Genomic DNA, 19,155 nt, shown 5'->3' on the forward strand with positions numbered 1-19,155 from the left:
ATTTGCCACGTAGCTGCCCAATCAACCAGCCTATCAATATCCCGCTGTATTGCCAGACACTGCTCCTCACTGCCCGCCAATCCAGCCATCTTGGTGTCATCAGCAAATTTGCTGATCACACCACCTACTCCCTCTTCCAAATCATTTATATACACTACAAAGAGAAGAGGTCCCAGTACTGAGCCCTGTGGCACACCACTAGTGGCAGACCTCCAGCTAGAAAAGGACCCCTCCACCACTACTCTGACTCCTCTTTGCAAGCCAGTTCCCTACCCATCTAGATACCTGGCCACATATCCCATGAGCTTTAATCTTCTGTACTAACCTACCATGAGGGACTTTGTCAAACGCCTTACTGAAATCCATATAGACGACATCAACGGCTCGTCCTTCGTCGACCGTTTTTGTCACCTCCTCAGAACTCTACCAGATTTGTAAGGCAAGACTTCCCCTTGACAAAGCCATGCTGCGTATCCTTAATCAGATCACAACGCTCTAAGTGCGCATACATCCTATCCCGAAGAATCCTCTCCATCAACTTACCTACCACTGACGTTAAGCTCACCAGCCTGTAGTTACCTGGGCTATCCCTCCTACCCTTTTTAAACAATGGTACTACGTTCGCTATCCTCCAGTCCTCTGGGACCTCACCTGTGTCCAAAGAAGAGACAAAGATTTGCGTCAGAGGCCCAGCAATCTCATCCCTCGCCCCCCTAAGCAGCCTAGGATAAATGCAATCGGGCCCCGGAGATTTATCGGTTTTAATGCCATCTAAAAGCCCTAACACTTCTTCCCTCGTAATCGATAGATCTTTCAATTGGTCTACCGCTCCCTCAATGACCGTACTAGACATCAAGCCCCTCTCCTTCGTGAATACCGACGCAAAGTATTCATTCAGGATCTTCCCCCGTTCCCTCTGTCTCTAAGCACAATTCCCCTTGTCTGTCCCTGAGTGGACCGATTTTACCCCTAGCCACCCTTTTGTTCTTAAGATAGGAGTAAAACGCCTTTGGATTCTCCTTAACCCTACCTGCCAAAGCCATCTCATGCCCCCTCTTTGCTCTCCTAACTCCCCGTTTGAGATCCCTCCTACTCTGTCTGTATTCCTAAGAACATAAGAAATAGGAGCAGGAATAGGCCATCTAGCCCTTCGAGCCTGCCCCGCCAGCCTCCACCACTTCAACGGACAGAGAATTCCAGAGATTCACCACCCTTTGAGTGAAGAAGTTCCTCCTCAACTCTGTTGTAAACCTGAGGCTGTGCCCTCTAGTCCTACTGTCCTTTCTGAGCAGGAAGAGCCTCTCCACCTCTATCCTATCCATCCCATTCAACATCTTATACATCTCAATGAGATCTCCCCTCATTCTTCTAAACTCTAACGAGTACAAGCCTAGTTTATTCAGCCTCCCCTCATAGTTCAACCCCCTCAACTCCAGAATCAGCCTAGTAAACCTCCTCTGCACTCCCTCCAAGGCCAAAATATCCTTGCGTAAGTGCGGCAACCAAAACTGCACACAGTACTCCAGCTGCGGCCTCACCAGTGCCCTATACAGCTGTAGCAAGACCTCCCTACTTTCATATTCAATCCCCTTCGCTATGAAGGCCAGCATCCCATTCGCCTTCCTGACTACCTGCTGCACCTGCAGGCTGGGTTTTTGCGACTCATGCACAAGGACCTCGAGGTCCCTCTGCACCGTCACATGCTGCAGTTTTTCGCCACGTAAGTAATAGTCCTTCCTACCATTATTCCTACCAAAGTGGACCACCTCACATTTGCCAACATTAAATTCCATTTGCCAGTTCCTGGCCCATTCGCCCAGCCTATCTAGATCCTTCTGCAGACTCTCCACACCCTCCGCACAATTTGCCGTTCCACCAATCTTGGTGGATTCCTCCAACGCTCTCTCCGTTCCCAGCTGCTTAGACCTGACATACACCTCTCGTTTCTTCCTAACCAGGTCTTCTATATCTCTAGTAATCCACGGTTCCCTAATCCTACCTTTCCCATCCCTTCTCCTAACCGGCACATGCCTTTCCTGCACCCTTTGCAGTTTTCCCTTGAAAGACTCCCACATGCCTAACGTGGACTTGCCTTCCAACAGCCTATCCCAGTCTGTATCCCTCAGCTCCTGCCTAATCCAGCTGTATCTAGCCTTCCCCCAATTTAGCACCCCTCCCCTTAGGACAGCTCTCGTCTTTTTCCATTCGTGTCCTAAAGTAGACGGAGTTGTGGTCACTATTAGCCACATGTTCGCCAACCGCAACCTCAACCACCTGACCCGGCTCATTGCCCAGAACTAAATCCAGTATCGCCCCCTCTCTAGTCGGGCTATCTACATACTGTTGCAAGGATCCTTCCAATACACATCTTACGAATTCCTCCCCATCAGAACCCCCAGCTCTAGGCACCTTCCAATCCACCCCAGGGAGATTAAAATCTCCCACAACAACAACCCTATTCTTCCCTCACTTATCCAAAATGTCCCTACATATACCCTCTTCCACTGCCCGTGGGGTATCAGGTGGCCTATAGTACACTCCTAGCATAGTAATGGCCCCCTTCCTATTCCTCAACTCCACCCACAGAGACTCAATTTCCAACCCCTCCATGTTATCCTCCCTCTGCACCGCTGTGATCTGCTCCCTAACTAAGAGTGCCACTCCCCCTCCTCTTTTCAACCCTCCCCTATCACACCTAAAACACTTATACCCTGGAACATTTAGCTGCCAGTCCTGCCCCTCCTTTAACCACATCTCTGTCACTGCCACCACATCTAAATTCCTCACGAACATCAAGGCCTTAAGTTCATCCATCCAACTTTCCCGTCACACTCCTCGCATTAAAACAGATGCACCTAAGACCCTCAGGCCCTCTCGGATCCTCCTTCTCCTGGGGGATTTTCCTATCATCTAGACTTACCCTGACCTCCAACTCGCTCCCAGTGAGTGAGCTGTCTCTCTCCTCCCCACCCCCCCTCCATACTAGTTTAAACCCTGCCTAAACACTCCAGCCAACCTCCCAGCTAAAATATGTGTCCCCTTCCCATTTAAGTGTTCCCTATCCCTCTTATACAAGTGCCCTTCCTTTGCAAAGACTTCCCAATGGTCAACAAAACTAAAACCCTCTGTCCTGCACCAATCCCTTAGCCATGCATTCAGCTGCAGGATCTCATTATTCTTATCCCTGCTATTGCTGGGCACTGGCAGCAGCCCAGAGATCACCACCCTGGAGGCCCTACACTTCAGCCTGGCTCCCAACTCTCTGAACTGCGTACGTATTTCCCCCCTACTCTTCCTTCCTATGTCCTTCTCTCCTACATGTATAATTACATCCGCCTGGGTCCCTTGGCCCTTCAAGATTCCCTCTACCCTCTCCGACACATCCTGTACCCCAGCTCCAGGAAGGCAGACCACCATCCTGGACTCCCGCTTTTGCCCACAGAACCACCTAGCAATTCCTCTAACCCTCCCATCCCCCACCACTATCTCACATCCAGCCCCCTTCCTTCCCTCTGAGGCATTTTCCTCTTCCCCTCATGCCCTTTCCACCTCAGTTGGTGCCTTACCCCTGCTATCTTGAGAGACTACCCCTGGGGTAGCCTTTGGAACATTACTCTTCTTTTTCCCCTCCCTAACTGTAACCCACCCATTCCCCCCTCCTTGACTCTGAGGTCCCCTCCTGAATCTGGTTCCTATTCATTAATGCCTCATTTTCCCCTCACTAAAAATAAATCCTCCAGCCTCAGCTCCAGTTGCCTAACCCGGGCCCTCAAACGTTGCAACTCCAGACATTTGGTGCAGATGTGGACTCTCTGGAGATGCTGTGTCTCCAAGAACTCCCACATATTGCACCTTACACAGCTGACACATCTCCCCATGGTCCCTGCCATTTATTTGACTACCCTTAGACCTATGGACACAGTTAGAAAAATTTGACCAGTATCTCACCTTGCCAAAGCCCTTACAGTACTCACTCAGCAATCGCCTCACTCCGCTGCCCGCTGTCTACTGTGGCCTTGTTTTTATACTCACACGCTCCCTTCCCAACAGCCCTTGCACCTAGGACCCGCTACGGAAAGCACAAAAGGAAAAAAAAACCCACGACCCAGCAATGCAATTTAAAAAAAAAAGTACACTCGCCAGCCACCAGTACACTGCTCCAGAGAACATCCCTGGACACTAAGGGGCAATCTCTTGACACGGCCAATCAGGCTAACCTACACATCTTTGGACTGTGGGAGGAAACTGGAGGAAACCCATGCAGACACGAGGAGAATGTGCAAACTCCACACAGACAGTGACCCGAGTCAAGAAACGAACCCAGGACCCTGGAGCTGTGAAGCAGCAGTGCTAACCACTGGGCTACCGTGCCGTGTTGGGGAACAATTAACGGTGATGTATATTTCTACGTTGGAACTTTTCATTGTAATGATTTGTCCAGTATTCATACAAGTATTTTGTCAATTTACCTATAAGGGCAACTAGGGGTGCATGAAAGCTGAGCTACTGAATTGAACTGTGATATTAGGCTAGTGGATAGATCAATAGAGGTGAGGGGTGTTCCACTTTCCTCCCATAGTCCAAAGATGTGCAGATTAGTGGAGTGAATACAGGGATAGGGTGGTGGTGGGGCTGGACCTGGATATGATGCACTTTGGAGATATGGTGCAGACTCAATGGGTCAAATGGTATTCTGTGGCAATGTCATAAAGTAGTTTGAGACCAGCTTTATCTGTAAATGTAACCACATGGCTAGTGGAGTAAAAGAAGCAGTAAAACAGCTGTAATGGAGAAACAGCCAAAGGACCGGGAGTGGGCTGAAGTTATTCTGAAATTTTTACTGGTGCAAGGTAAAATGAGAAATTATAATAATGGGACATGTAAAGAAAAATATTAAATCTCAGTATCTACTAACAGCTGCTGCCAACAAACTGGAACGCACTGGTTATGATCTGAAATTATTGAACAGTGTTGAGTACAAAGGCTGTAAAGTGCCCAATCAAATGATAGGATGCTATTCCTGAATCTTCTACTGAACTTCATCAGAGCAGTGTGGGCGGTATGGTGCTGCCTCTCAGCACCATCGGAACCGGGTTCAATTCTGGCCTCGGGTCACTGCTGATTTTGCACGTTCTCCCCTTATCTGTGTGGGTTTCCTCTGGGTGCTCCAGTTTCCTCCCACACTGAGGTAGGTGGATTGGCCATGCTAAATTGACCTTTACTGTCAGGGGAACTAATAGGGTAAACGTGTGGGGTTATGGGAATAAGGCCTGGGTGAGATTGTGGTTGGTACAGATTCGATGGGCTGAATGGCCTCCTGTACTGTATGATTCTGTGACATACCATGGCCTTCAAAAGGCAACTGTGAGACAAAAGAGGAAAAAGCAGAGTGGAGCTAGTTGAGTTGCTCTTGCGGACAGCTGGTATGGATATGATGGATTGAATAATTATAGCACAGAAGGAAGCCATTCTATAAACATTTCCTGCATCTATACTAATGCCTTTACATCCTGGAGAACGGTGGTGGAGGATGCAGACTAGTTGAACCTCAAAGGAAGGACAGCACCCTCAGGCTGCTCATGATGGATAAGAGGTGAAGGGGCATGAGACATCCGTCACTAAAAGGAATATGCTCAGGACAGGAGAGAAAGAAATTAAAATGGAGAAAAGTAGTCCCAAAGAGCAAGAGCAAGTTCAAAGAGCTATCTGCATTTAATAACCCAGGCTGGTCTGAAGGAGATGGGACATCTGCTAAGATAAATATCCCACAACCTTCCTTTCCATTGCTCAGGGCTAAGAGATTTAACAGTGTTTGGAATCTAGACAATGGATGCACGTCCTTTGTCAAAGAATTGGTGAAGAGGTGGGAGTCATGTGACATGGACCTCTGGCTTGTAGAACAAGTAACAAAAGTTACCTTTTACCACAGTCCCAGATCACCATAGACTGCTATCCCTCTTGAGGGTGGAGAGCTGACTGGTGATTTAACCTGAGGATCACCAGACCTCAGGCTAGGGGCAAGGTTGAGAAGATAGGAGAAGATAGCCGGTACAGGAATTGAACCCAAGCTGAATGTAAAGTGTCAACAGGCTGTATAGCAAATGAAGGGATGACCTAAATTGTGATCATTTAAGGTGGAGAGATAATTACAAATAGAGTAAGATGGTGCTAAACAAACAAATTCAGGAAATTACCACTTAAACATTCTACAAAGTCATCTCTTGCTAACCCCTCTTGGGCAGCACAGTGGTTATCAGTACTGGGTGCGGTTCCTGGCTCGGGTCAGTGTGTGCAGTTTGCACGTTCTCCCCGTGTCTGCATGGGTTTCCCTTGGGTGCTCCGCTTTCCTCCCAGAGTCTGAAAGATGTGCTGGTTGGGTACGTTGGCCATGCTAAATGCTCCCTCGGTGGAACGCGAACCGGCGCCGGAGTGTGCTGACGCGGGGATTTTCACAGTAACTTCACTGCAGTGTTAATGTAAGCCTACCTCTGACTCTGCGCAGGGTGGCCATGTGACAGGCACTGGGACTGCCTCTGCGGCTGCGCACTGAGCTTCCGGTCCACGTGCTCTCCCTCCCCGCAGCCAATCAGAGGCGGTGCCGGGCGCTGCGTCGCTGTGACGTGTATAATCACGCCCCCGGCCGCCGCCATTTTGTTCCGCGGTTGCTGCAGGTTCCCGGTTCTGTGCACCGTGCCGCTCCGGCTCCTGGTCACCCCCTCCCCGGTATGATCTCCTCAGCCCTGCTCGCTGTCGGCGCGGCTAATCCCTTCAACTCGCCCCGTTTCCAGCTGCTTCCTGACACCGGAGCAGCTCCCACGGCCCAGGCCGCAGGCTCCAGCCCCCTCACCGCGGCTCCCGCTGGCCGCCGCCGCCTCGCTGCTGCTGCCGCTGCTACAGGTAAGGCCCCCCACCGGGGGGGAGGAAGGGAGGCTGGCCTACCGCTCCGGGCCCAGCTCAGTCCCGCTGGCGGTGGTGAGGGTCCCGCGGCCTAACATTAGCGTCAGGCCTGGGCTGCCCTTGGCCGGTGACCTCTGCGCTAGGCGGCTCCTCCATGGTGAGAGAGCCAGAGCGGGTGGGGAGGAATAAGACTACCCCTCACCCGGGGAGGTGGAGGGGGGGTTAGTAACAGGGGGACGGGGCTGGAGATTGTGAGGAAACTCTCCGGGTGGTGGGGCTGGAACTCTGTCTGAAAGGCTGCTAGAGAGAACTTGGGATAAATGTTCCTAACCCCCGCACAAGCCAGCAGGACACTATAAACAGATAAGGTGGGTAAGGTAACATGATACTCCCCCTTTATTAACCAAAGCGTTGACTATAAGAGCTGGGAGGTTGTGATGGATCCGTCTAAAACACTGGTTAATCCACAGCTAAAGCACTGTGTACAGTTCTGGTCACCACACTACAGGCTGGAGAGGGTGCAGAGGAGATTGACCAGGATGTTGTCTGGATGGAACAATTCTTTATGAAGGGAGACTGGTTAATCTGAGATTGTTTTCCTTGGAGCAGAGAAGACTGAAACTGGAAGCAGGTGCACAAGATTGAGAGGCACAAGTGGAAAGTAACCTTTTCCCCTTGGTAAGGGACTGAAGATTTAAAGGAGATTTGCAAAAGACCTCTTTCATCCAGAGGTGTTGGGAGTCCATAAATCATGACCTGAAAGACTCATTGTGGCAATGGTAAAGATCACTATGGTGTACAAGGCTACGGACCAAGTGCTGAAAAGTGGAATTAGAATGATGGTTGATGGCCAGTGCAAACGCCATGGGCTCTTTTTTATGTACCATAAAGCTTTCAATAGGACTGTTTTACTCTACCCCGGCTTTCTCTCCTCTTTCCTGCCCCCTCCCCACCTCTATCTCACCTTTGCATCCCCTTTATTTTCATACTCTTCTTTCCCACACAGAGCAGGAAGAGTATAGCTGTGAATATGGCTCCGCTCACTTCTATGCCCTGTGTGGTCTGGGTGGGATCCTCAGCTGCGGCACAACCCACACAGCTGTGGTGCCTTTGGATCTGGTGAAGTGCAGAATTCAGGTTTGTGGTATGGTGCATGGTCTCCTGGCACTGGGGTTGGAGGAACTGGAATGCCCAGCTTGGTCTTTGGACATTGGGTTCAGGGCCTCCTCTGCTAAAGATGCTGCTCTTCTGATGCCAGAAACCCAATCCTCCTGTGTGCTGCATGTTGAGGTAACTAACTGCATGGTGTGTCTTTTGTTTTATTATAACTGCAGAAGAATACAGCTGCGAATATGGCTCCGCCAAGTTTTATGCTTTGTGTGGATTTGGAGGTATCCTGAGTTGTGGTATAACGCACACAGCTGTTGTGCCTTTGGATCTGGTGAAGTGTCGCATTCAGGTGTGTATTTCATTTTAACGTGAGCGCTCAGACCAAAGCCTGTCTTTCTAGGGAAAAGTATGAGTATCACATGATTTGATTTTGCAATCATTTTGATCCCTACATCGTTTGACTGGTGGTGTGATTTTTGGAAAAATTGCTATTTAGTTATAAAAATGATTGTTTTGTTAAGTTGGGTAACTTATGACTCACTTGTAATAATCAAATATGTGGAGTTGCTGACGTTGGACTGGGGTGGGCATAGTAAGTAGCCTCAACACCAGGTTAAAATCCAACAGGTGAATTTGATAGTGCAAGCTTTTGGAGCACTGCTCCTTCAGGTGAGTGCAAGATTTGTTTTACAAACAGGGCATGTATAGACAAACTCAATTACAAGATAATGGTTGGAATATGAGTCTTTACAGGTGCAGACAGTGAGAGTGGAGAGGGGGTTAAGCACAGGTTAAAGAGGTGTGAATTGTTAAGACTTGCATTCCAACCATTATCTTGTAATTGAGTTTGTCTATATATGCCCTGTTTGGGAAATAAATCCTGCACTCACCCATTAATCAAATAGCCCCTGTGATTTTTATTAACTGTGCATAAGTTATGCTGTGGATGTGCCAGCATTGGACTGGGGTAAACACAGTAAAAAGTCTGACAACAGGTTTTAGTCCAACCGATTTTATTTGATAGTAAACTCACAAGCTTTCAAGGGGACTCCTCTTCGTCAGGTGAATGGAGAGTTCTGGCCTTGGACAGAGCATATAAAACACCGACAGTTTAGAGATTACTGATCATTTGAATCAGTAATCTCTAAACTGTCTGTGCTTTATATCCTCTGTCCGAGGCCAGAACTCTCCATTCACCTGACGAAGAGGGCGTCCCCTCGAAAGCTTGAGTTTACTATCAAATAAATCGGTTGGACTAAAACCTGGTGTTGTCAGACATAAGTTATGCAGCAGCCCTTAATGCATTCTGCGTTTTTGATGAGTTGCATGCTGTTTCATTTAATATTACTACTTCGAGTTGTTGTGGAGTTGCGTCTGGAGGTTTGTCAAAGTTTTCTTCTGGGCGGATGTCCGTTTTGTGACTTGTTTTTTTTATCCAAACCGGAAACTGAGTGGAGGCTTTAGAGGGAGTCTGATCCAGTTTCTCTTGGGTGACCTTATGCAGTTCACCTTGCATAGAATTTATTTAGAATGAACTAGTATTTGTACAGTGTACCAACGTCATTTGCAGGTAATAAATTAGATTTTGAATTGGCATTGAGTGCATATTTTGTCCACCGCAAGGTCCTGCAAGCAGCAGAGATGATGACCTGTATGACCTTGATTTTTAAAAAGACGATTGTTTGAAAAATAGTCCATCCAAGCTTGTTGAAAAATAACGAGCTGCCTGAATATGTTTAAGATCTTCCACCCATTGAATACAGCAGACAGTCTCAATGTTGGGTTTGAATCCAGGCCCCCCTGAATCATGATGGTTCTCAGTATAGAGTCAAGCTGACAGTAACAGCACAATGTGACTATTCAGGCCATCCTACCTTGATTTGATGGGTATAAATGCATGACATTCTTCATCTCTCTAAGCTGTTGTTTGTTAAACTTAGCAAGTTTTCTAGGAGCAGAGTAAAGTTTGCAACCTGTTGAGTGAAAATTTTGTTTTTGGAGCTGCACAAACAGCCCATTTAGCCTAACCAGCATATGGGCAGTTATTTGTGCTCTGTCCAATCTCTTTGCCACTTTTCTTCAGCTGTTCTCAAGAACCTTTGAAATTTTCTTAGCATGAGATGAAATAATAGTAGAAGGCAGCTGCAGTTCTGAGATGCAAAATGAGTTTTAATTGATTCACATGATATATCATGCAGACATTTGGCTGATGACTGGTACATCAATATGTGCGTGTCAGTTAATCTCGTTTTGCCAGATTGGGTTGGAACCTAGTTCCTCTACAGAATCTGGACCATATCACCAATTGCCACAGCAATGTTCTGTTATAGGGTGAAGAATGTAGACTTTATTTTTTTTGCATTAATGTGACCAGGTGGATCCTGCAAAATACCAGAGCATCTTCAAAGGATTTGCTGTCACTCTGAAAGAAGATGGTGTTCGTGGACTGGGGAAAGGATGGGCTCCAACATTCATTGGCTATTCGATGCAAGGACTGTGCAAATTTGGTTTCTATGAAGTTTTCAAGAACATCTATGGTCAGTTATTGGGTGAAGTAAGTATTTTCCGAATGTTCTGTCTAGCTTCTAACAGTGTGTAGGGTTGTATTTTCCTGCTATAAATTAACTATAGTTTGTGCTACAAAGGTAGAAATGTGAGTACTTAAGAGAGGGAACCTGAACGCAGATGTATTATTGGGTGTGTTGGATGCCGATAGTAACCGTAGGTCAGGAGAATTATAAGCAGTCACAATAGAGAATAGGAGTTCTCTATTCTCCTATGTAGGAAAATGTCATTGTGTCAACGCCTAATGTGCTTTTGGGGGGGAGGGGGCAGAGGTTTTAAGTCTGGATGATTTTGTTATTGGGATGTGGGTCTGGGCTATAGATTTGTATTGATCTATGGTGAAGAATGCTTAGAATTGTAACAATGCGTCGGTGTGATCATGCATTTCAGGTGACATTGCATGCTTCATTTCCTCCATGACATCAGATATCTTGGCTTAGGCTGTGTTGTTTCTACAATGTGATCTAGAAAAGGGATGATTAGTCAGCTTCCTTTATGACTATGCCCCATCCTTTTTGCTCTCGATAGGATGGAGGGATGGGGTCATGTTCGCTTGCAAGACATCTGTCCCAATTCACCCCCTCTGCTTGCTTAACTTGGGGATGTCTAAGCATTGTATATTTAACTTTATAATCCATATTGTTTATTTCACATTCCATTACTTGTACGCATCCCAAAGATGATACCAGCAGCTTGTTTTGAATTGAGATCTACCTAACTGGAGGATTAGTCCTAAGTGAATATTCAGGCAAACAAAGGTCGTTGAGGGAAAAGTGGCCAGTTAGGTGAATGTTTTTTGACTGTGAGATTCTCTGAACTTGGCTGTGATTTGCACATTGGCATCTATCCAAGCTTTCATACAGAATCAGCCCTGAGATGTGATGTTTGAGCTGTCCCTCCTTGTGTTGAGGGGGTTGAGCTATGAGGAGAGGCTGAATAAACTGGGCTTGTACTCGTTAGAGTTTAGCAGAATGAGGGGAGATCTCATTGAGACGTATAAGATGATGAATGGGATGGATAGGATAGAGGTGGAGAGACTCTTCCCGCTCAAAAAAGACAGTAGGACTAGGGGGCACAGCCTCAAGATAAAAGGGGGGCGGTTTAGAACGGAGTTGAGGAGGAACGTCTTCACTCAAAGGGTGGTGAATCTCTGGAATTCTCTGCCCGTTGAAGTGGTGGAGGCTGCCTTGCTAAATATTTTTAAGATGCGGGTTGATGGGTTTTTGATAAGAGAGGGGATTAAGGGTTATGGGGAGAGGGCGGGAAAGTGGAACTGAGCAGCGACAGATCAGCCATGATCTTATTGAATGGCGGGGCAGGCTCGAAGGACTAGATGGCCTACTCCTGCTCCTATTTCTTATGTTCTTATATTATGTTATGTAATGCAGTTCCAGACTGCTTTCTGTCCAGTATGGGTTTTGGTAAGACCAGTGAATAGAATTACTAAAATAAATATTGATCATTTCAAAATTTCCCTTTAGCATTGATTATGTTTGTAGTCTTCAATTAGATGACTTTAATTTCACTAGTAAAATGTACTTTTAAGCCATTCCCAGATGTTCAGGACAGCAGATTGCTGATTTATAGCCAGTAACTGTGCAGTGACTGATTTTGCTCTTCATCTGACAATTAAGGGAATGGAAAAGTGTTGATCAGTCTTTGAAGTACTCAGCAAATGTAGTTATCAAACTAGAAATCTGATTTAAGAATTCATCCAGAAAGGTATAATCTTGCTGCTTCTTTTTAGGAAAATGCATACCTCTGGCGCACATCCCTGTATCTTGCTGCATCTGCCAGTGCTGAGTTCTTTGCTGATATTGCACTTGCTCCAATGGAAGCTTGTAAAGTCCGAATTCAGACGCAACCTGGTTACGCAAACACGCTGAGAGAAGTTTTTCCTAAAATGCATGCTGAGGAGGGGATTTGGGCGTAAGTATGGATTGTATTCCTTGAATAAAACTTGACCAAACACATTTCTAGATCCATCTTTGGGGTATATCTGTTTTGCTACGCTGGCAGACTTCATGCTTCATGGGTACTCCAGTATGCTTATCAGATAATCCGCAACTTTTTTGGTTGTATAGTCAAAGATGCTTGAGTCATTGATGTGTGAGAATAATATACCTGCATGTTAGTCATTTATGTTCCAATGTGAATAGCCTGTATTAAGCACGCTGTTTTCTACCATTGGAACTTGGCTGGTTTGCGGACATAAACTATTTTTGCGTATTTACGTGGGTATATATGAAACAGGAGTGGGCCCATTGAAGCTGCACTTTCTCTATATCCTTTGCTGTCTTTACTTAGAAATCGATGTGTGTTTAAAAACTTATGGACAGCCTCTACAGCCCTCTGGGGCAGAGAATTCCAAAGATTTACTATCCTCGAAGTGAAGAAATTCCTTCTTGTTTCTGTCCAAAATGGCTTAATCTGAAACCGTTCTTACTACTACTACTACCACCCACCCACCCCGGCACCCAGTACCAAACGGTCTTTTTTTTTTTGCATCTAACCTATCATGCTTTGTAAGACTTTGGTATGTTTCAATGAGATCATCTCTTCAAAATGCTAGGGATTATTGTTCCTGTCTCCTCAATCTCTTGTGGGGCTACCCCAGGAATCCGTTTTGTGAACCATTACTGCACTCCCTCTATATGCTCCCTTGGAAATGGAAATCAAAACGGTACACAGTACCCCAGGTGTGGTCTCACCAAGGCTGTATACAGTGCAAGACTTAGTTTGGTGCTCCTGCATGTTTGCTGTCTGATTTATGAACACGGGCACCAGGTCCCTTATGACGCCTCCAGTCTCTCAACAATTAAAATATATCATGCATTTTTGGTTTTTCTTGGTAAATTTTTCAATGTGTTCCATCTACCATATTCTCTTAGCTTGTCAGAATCCCCTTAAAGTCCATACAACTCATGTTCCACCTACTTTCGCAGTCAACAAACTTGGATATTCCTAGCATTATTTTCTAAAAGTTATCACAACCTTTATGAAAGGTTCTAGTATTTCCCTACTTCTGGTGTCAGGCTAATTTTTTTTCATAGTTGCCATTTTCCTGACCTTTGCTATATCCTTGTAAATCTATTCTACCCTCTACAGCAATTACATACCTCTGTAAATGAGGTGACCAGGATTGCACACGGTATGCAAACTGTGGCCTGACAAATGTTTTATGTAGCTCCGGCATAACCTTCCTGCTTGCTTATCCGTATACCTTATTGACCTGTTGTATCTTCAGGAATCTGTGGCCAAGGTCCTTTATGTCCTTCTGTTTATTCTGTATTCTTGTGCATGTTTGGCCCGCATAACCCCTCACTTCTAAGGTGCATTCCAATTGCCACTTTTCTGTCCACTTGACCAGTCTATATATTGTGCTTTGTTACCACCTCTATTTGGTGGCCTATGAACAGTGTTTGCTACCCACAGCTGCTGTTTAGCTTCACACAAACTGTTCTATATCTTGACCCTCTCTTTTGTCTTGTGATGAATGAATCCTAGTATATGAATCAGAATTTCAAATGGTCTACTGCAGGTGCCATTCCCGAATGGAATCCGACACAGTTGGGATTCCAGAAGCCTTGTCATTCTGACAGGAGAAAGTGCTTGGTAGATGCATCATTTTACCCTTTTGTTTTGGGGCTTCACTAATCAGGTGCTTGAGCCTGCTGTTAAATAGCCAATGTAATAGTTTTTAAATCAGCTAATGTTTGGAATACGCTTCAGTTGTCGATGATGCAGCAGTAAAAGAAACAGACTTGTATTTTAAAGCTCATGCATAGATATGTGATGTCAGTCCTGTTACAAATTAAAATCTTGCAATGGAAAGATAACTTTGAAACATTCAATGGAATTCTACTGCCCCAACTGGCACAGGAATCAGAGTGGGCGAGGGGTGGACAATGGGAAGGTCCGTTGACCTCTGGTGGGATTTTCCAGTCTCAGATCGGACAAGGCCATGAAATCCCACCCGTTGTTTTAATATCCAGCAAAAAGCACAGCAAACCTGTACAAGTTGAACAAATTTATCTGCAATTCTACTGGAGCAGCTTCTGAGCTGCCTTTGTGCAAGCACAGGCTCAGACTTGTTCATTTTGAGAATTGTACTCTCAAACTAGGCAATGTCAGTATCTAGAAATATTTAAGACGTTACAGCTGTTGGAGCTTTTGAGATATTCAGGTTCATCCAGAAATGCTGCACATTAAAAATTATTTGCAGGAGAATGGGTTAGCATTTAATTTGCAGTCTTTTTATTTCGTGAGTTCTTGCCCTGGATGACGTGAAAGCTTCTGTAAACAGCTTTTTTTCATTTATTTTGTTCAACAGATTCTACAAAGGCGTTTCCCCTCTGTGGATGAGACAGATACCCTACACAATGATGAAGTTTGCTTGCTTTGAGCGTACAGTTGAAGCACTATACAGATATGTGGTGCCCAAACCTCGTGCTGATTGTACCAAAGCTGAGCAGCTGGTGGTGACTTTTGTTGCTGGTTATATTGGTAAGATTGGATTGTCTCTGCTATGAATTTATAGCTATATATTAAATATACTGTTGGTACATTTGTGCCACTTTGTAAATAAGTTCATGCCTAGCACCCAGTTGCTCTATTATGACTTCTTTACCAACATCATTGTTTGTAAACACCCTCAAATGTTTGAGTCTCCTCCAGGGCTTAGGCTGTGAAAATCAGCAATTCATTTCCATGTCCTCATTTTCAGATTTGGGAAAATCTCCTGCAGTGTCACTCCATTCACTGGTTTTGGGTCTGCATTCCTAACACAAATCGATCACTGTTAGAAATTTTCAATTGAACTTCATCAGTAGCTTCTTTGTCGATAAGTCTCTTGAGTCTGTTACTTGAATGTATTGGAATAAAGAACAAAGAAAATTACAGGACAGGAACAGGCCTTCCAAGCCTGTGCTGATCATGCTGCCTGACTGAACTAAAATCCCCTATCCTTCCGGGGATCATATCCTTCTATTCACATCCTATTCATGTATTTGTCCAGGCACCCTTTAAAAGGTACTATCGTATCTGCTTCCAGTACCTCCCCTGGCAGCGAGTTCCAGGTACCCACCACTGTGTTTTAAAAAATAAACTGCCTCATACATCTCCTTTTAAACCAATGGCCTCTAGTAATTTTCTCTTCCACCTTGGGGGGGGGGGGCGGGGGGGGGGGGGGACTTCCGACAATCCACTCGTCCATGCCCCTCAATTTTGTGAACTTCCATCAGGTCACCCTTCAACCTCCATCGTTCCAGTTTAGAGATGGGGAAAAAAAGACACACAGGTTGCATGACAGTTGCCAGGAATCCAAGGGCATACCATTAGTCAGGTGTATTCTGGGCTGTCATTCTGTTAATTCAGTCAGTATTCTGTTTGATCTTGGGCTGAACAGAATGTGGGTTTGGTCATTTTGGATCAGGCATTGATGTTGGTTTAATTTTGAAATTCACACTGAATAATGCTGTTCTAGAGTCCTGATATAGTTAATTGCAAATGGCCACTCACTGGTTCAACCAGATTGTGTTATCTGATAATGACCAGGTCCCATCTCCTCCACTGGTGGCTTCTGGAGAAGTTTTGTACTCAAATATTCCAATCTATTTGAAAATAATTGGTTCATGTCCTTTTGAATTTAGATCATTACAGATGGGATAATTAGTCAGCCTCTTTTTTTTGTAGAATTGACCACAATGTATGTTTGTTTTTCAGCTGGTGTGTTTTGTGCTATTGTGTCTCACCCTGCTGACTCTGTGGTGTCAGTGCTGAACAAGGAAAAGGGTAGCTCTGCAGTGCAGGTTCTGAGAAGGCTTGGACCTATAGGTAGGCCATATTCTAGATATGTAGCACATACAAATTAAACGCAATCAGAGACATGATGGCTCCATTAATGTTTTCTCTTTTGCAGGAGTATGGAAGGGGCTCGTTGCCCGTATTATCATGATTGGCACTCTGACTGCCTTGCAGTGGTTTATCTACGACTCTGTTAAGGTGTACTTTAGGCTTCCTCGCCCACCTCCTCCTGAGATGCCAGAATCACTGAAGAAGAAGCTTGGGTTGTAATAAAATACATGGACTTGATTTGTTAACCCTGATTCAGTCAGATGTGTCACTTCATAAAACATTTTAAAAAAAAAAGCTATTTAATACTGAAAGTATCGTGCCAGTAATGTAATTTTGATGAGCTGTGGCAGTGAGTGCAGAGTATTAATCTTCAATTCTGAATAAAGAACTATGACCCAAGTTATAGGTGTGTAATTTTATAAATTAGTTTATTTGCAGGATCTACTTCATAAACATGGATGAGATTTAAGCAAATTTTGTTTTGGTATTTAGTATTGATAGAGTTAAACACCTTTATTGAATTTATTTCACCACATCTTATCACTCCAATCAGCAAATGCAAAATGTTTAAAACTTTTTAGATATCAGTGTTTGTCTAAATTATTGGAGTTTATAAATTTAAATGCTAGTAGGTGGAGATTTGTTTGGGTCAGTTTTATGTAAAAAAAAATTACACGTTCCTTAGATCCACCTTTGGGATGTGTCTGTTCTGTCTCACTGGTAGATCTCTGCATCCTGGTGTTGGGTTCTCCAGTAGGCTGGCAGATGACGTTCATCAACTTTACCGGTTGTACAGTCAAAGGTGCTTGAGTCATTAACGTGTGAAAGTAATATACCTTCACAGTAGCCCCTCTGTTCTGATGTGAATAACCTGTTACTTCAGGCTGTTTCTGCCATCAGGACTTTGCTGCTGTGCGGACATGTTTATCAAAATCTTATCTGATTTAAATCTTGCAATGAAATGTGAAATGTTTGCAAGCTATTCTGGCTGCTTAGTGACCCCATGATAATTGCCAATTGTTCTAAATCACCATTTGATATAGAAGCGCTGGCATCAGGAAGTGCCTGCATATTATCTTAATTGATAAAATGGTGGAAATGTTACAGGTAATTGCAAAATGTAACTGATAATTAAATGGAACCAGGACACTCCTCTGTATATGTTAGTATTCGTGTATTACACTGGGCTTTTGTTATTGGGTCAGTAAGCATTAAAGAATGTTTGCAACAATAGTTTTTTTTCTCCCGTTTACAGGTACTCCTTTAGCTACTTTGAGCAGTATGTGGCCTCTTATTTCTCCTACCAAAAGGCATTGTCATGTTTATATTATTCATCTGCCTTTTCTCCAATCTTGTCAGTCTTCCTGTTTTTCCAAATTCCCACAGTGATGGCTTAGTGAAGAATCTCTACTATGTATATTGCAAACAACAAGGGTCCAAGTCTTTAATATAAATTGTTAATAGTTCAGGCCTCAAGTGCTGATTTGTGGCAGTTTTGTCAACCTGAAAATGACCCATGTATCCCTACTGTTTCCTGTTAAGCAATCCTTTATCCATGTTAGTATATTACTCCATGCACAGCTAACTCTGCATTGTGATATGCAGCACTCCTAAACCTTTCCTATCCACGCACCTGTTCAAGTGTCTTTTAAATGTTGTAATTGTATCCACGTCTATCACCACCTCTGGCAGCTCAGTCCATATTCGCACCATCTGCTGCGGAAAAAGTTGCCCCTCAGGACCCTTTTAAATCTTGCCCCTCTCTCCTTAAATCTATGCCCTCTAGTTTTGGACATCCATTCCCTGGGGAAAGGATCTTGGCTATTTACCTTATTGATGCCCCTCATGATTTTTATAAACCTTTACAAGATCACTCCTCCTCCTCCGTTCCAGGGAAAAATGTCCCAGCCTATCCGGTGCCTCTTTATAATTCAAACTTTCCAGTCCCAATAACATCCTTTAGCAGGGACACAAGAATTGTGCTCAGTACTCTAAATGTGGCCTTACCAATGTGTTGTACAGTTGTAACATAACATCCCAATTCCTGTACTCAATGCTGTGACTGATGGAGGCAAGTGTGGCAAATGCCATCTTCACCACCTGTGAAGATGTAACACCTTCACCTGTGACACCATTTTCAAGGAACTATGTACCTAAACCCCAGGTGTCTTTTTGTTGATGCTCCCTATGGCCCTACCATTAACTATAAGCCCTGCCCTGGTTTGCCTTACCAAAATACAACAGCTCACATTTATTGGATTAAATTCCATCTGCCACTCAGCCCACTGACCCAATTGATCAAGATCCCATTGTAGTTTCAGCCTGTACTGTCCAAGACACCACAAATTTTGGTGTCATCCACAAACTTACTAATCTTGCCTCCTATATTTTCATCCAAATTGTTTTTATAAATGACAGATAACAGTGGACCCAGCACCGATTCTTGTGGCACATTGTTTTTAGACTGGAGGCCTATGACCAGCAATCATCTACTGCCACCCTCTGTCTTGTACTGGCAAGTAAATTTTATATCCAATTGACTAATGCTCCATGGATCTTGTGATTTAGCCTAACTGACCAGTCTACCATGCAGTACCTTGTCAAAGGTGTTGCTAAAGTCCATATAGACAACGCCTACTGCACTGCCCTCATCTATTTTCTTGATCATCTCTTCAAAAAACCTATCAAATTTGTAAGAGATGGTTTCCCACACACAAAACTATGCAT

General features: G+C 44.7%; 1 protein-coding gene and 2 non-coding genes across 4 annotated transcripts; all 3 read left to right on the forward strand.

The window, feature by feature from the left end:
• The first annotated feature begins 6,670 nt into the window (after positions 1–6,670).
• Positions 6,671–16,827, forward strand: LOC145355248 (solute carrier family 25 member 3-like). Of its 2 annotated transcripts, none has more exons than XM_080207113.1 (7): positions 6,671–6,897; positions 7,904–8,034; positions 10,382–10,561; positions 12,320–12,501; positions 14,906–15,078; positions 16,297–16,407; positions 16,493–16,827. In XM_080207113.1, exons 1-7 carry the CDS (start codon positions 6,726–6,728, stop codon positions 16,645–16,647), a joined length of 1,104 nt encoding a protein of 367 aa, XP_080063239.1. In that variant the 5' UTR covers positions 6,671–6,725; the 3' UTR covers positions 16,648–16,827. The 2 variants fall into 2 exon arrangements, with proteins under 2 accessions (XP_080063239.1, XP_080063240.1); XM_080207114.1 differs by lacking the exon at positions 7,904–8,034 and adding an exon at positions 8,232–8,356 and having other exon boundaries at positions 6,672–6,897.
• On the forward strand, positions 12,540–12,786 carry LOC145355678 (small nucleolar RNA SNORA53). Its single transcript, XR_013889029.1, has one exon. It is a non-coding gene; the product is annotated as a small nucleolar RNA SNORA53 (small nucleolar RNA).
• Positions 16,828–17,099: 272 nt separating the features above from the next.
• On the forward strand, positions 17,100–17,351 carry LOC145355679 (small nucleolar RNA SNORA53). Its single transcript, XR_013889030.1, has one exon. It is a non-coding gene; the product is annotated as a small nucleolar RNA SNORA53 (small nucleolar RNA).
• The last annotated feature ends 1,804 nt before the right edge of the window (positions 17,352–19,155 follow it).

This window comes from Carcharhinus amblyrhynchos, chromosome 19, assembly GCF_965287045.1.
Source record: "Carcharhinus amblyrhynchos chromosome 19, sCarAmb.v2.hapA, whole genome shotgun sequence".
In the NCBI taxonomy this organism is placed as follows: Eukaryota; Metazoa; Chordata; class Chondrichthyes; order Carcharhiniformes; family Carcharhinidae; genus Carcharhinus; species Carcharhinus amblyrhynchos.

Excerpts from the sequence above, each read along its gene's own strand:
- LOC145355248 (XM_080207113.1), top strand. The coding sequence starts at position 6,726 with ATGATCTCCTCAGCCCTGCTCGCTGTCGGCGCGGCTAATCCCTTCAAC. Across the intron at positions 12,502-14,905 it reads GCTGAGGAGGGGATTTGGGC|ATTCTACAAAGGCGTTTCCC; the intron begins GTAAGTATGGAT and ends TTTGTTCAACAG. Across the intron at positions 15,079-16,296 it reads TTTTGTTGCTGGTTATATTG|CTGGTGTGTTTTGTGCTATT; the intron begins GTAAGATTGGAT and ends TTTGTTTTTCAG.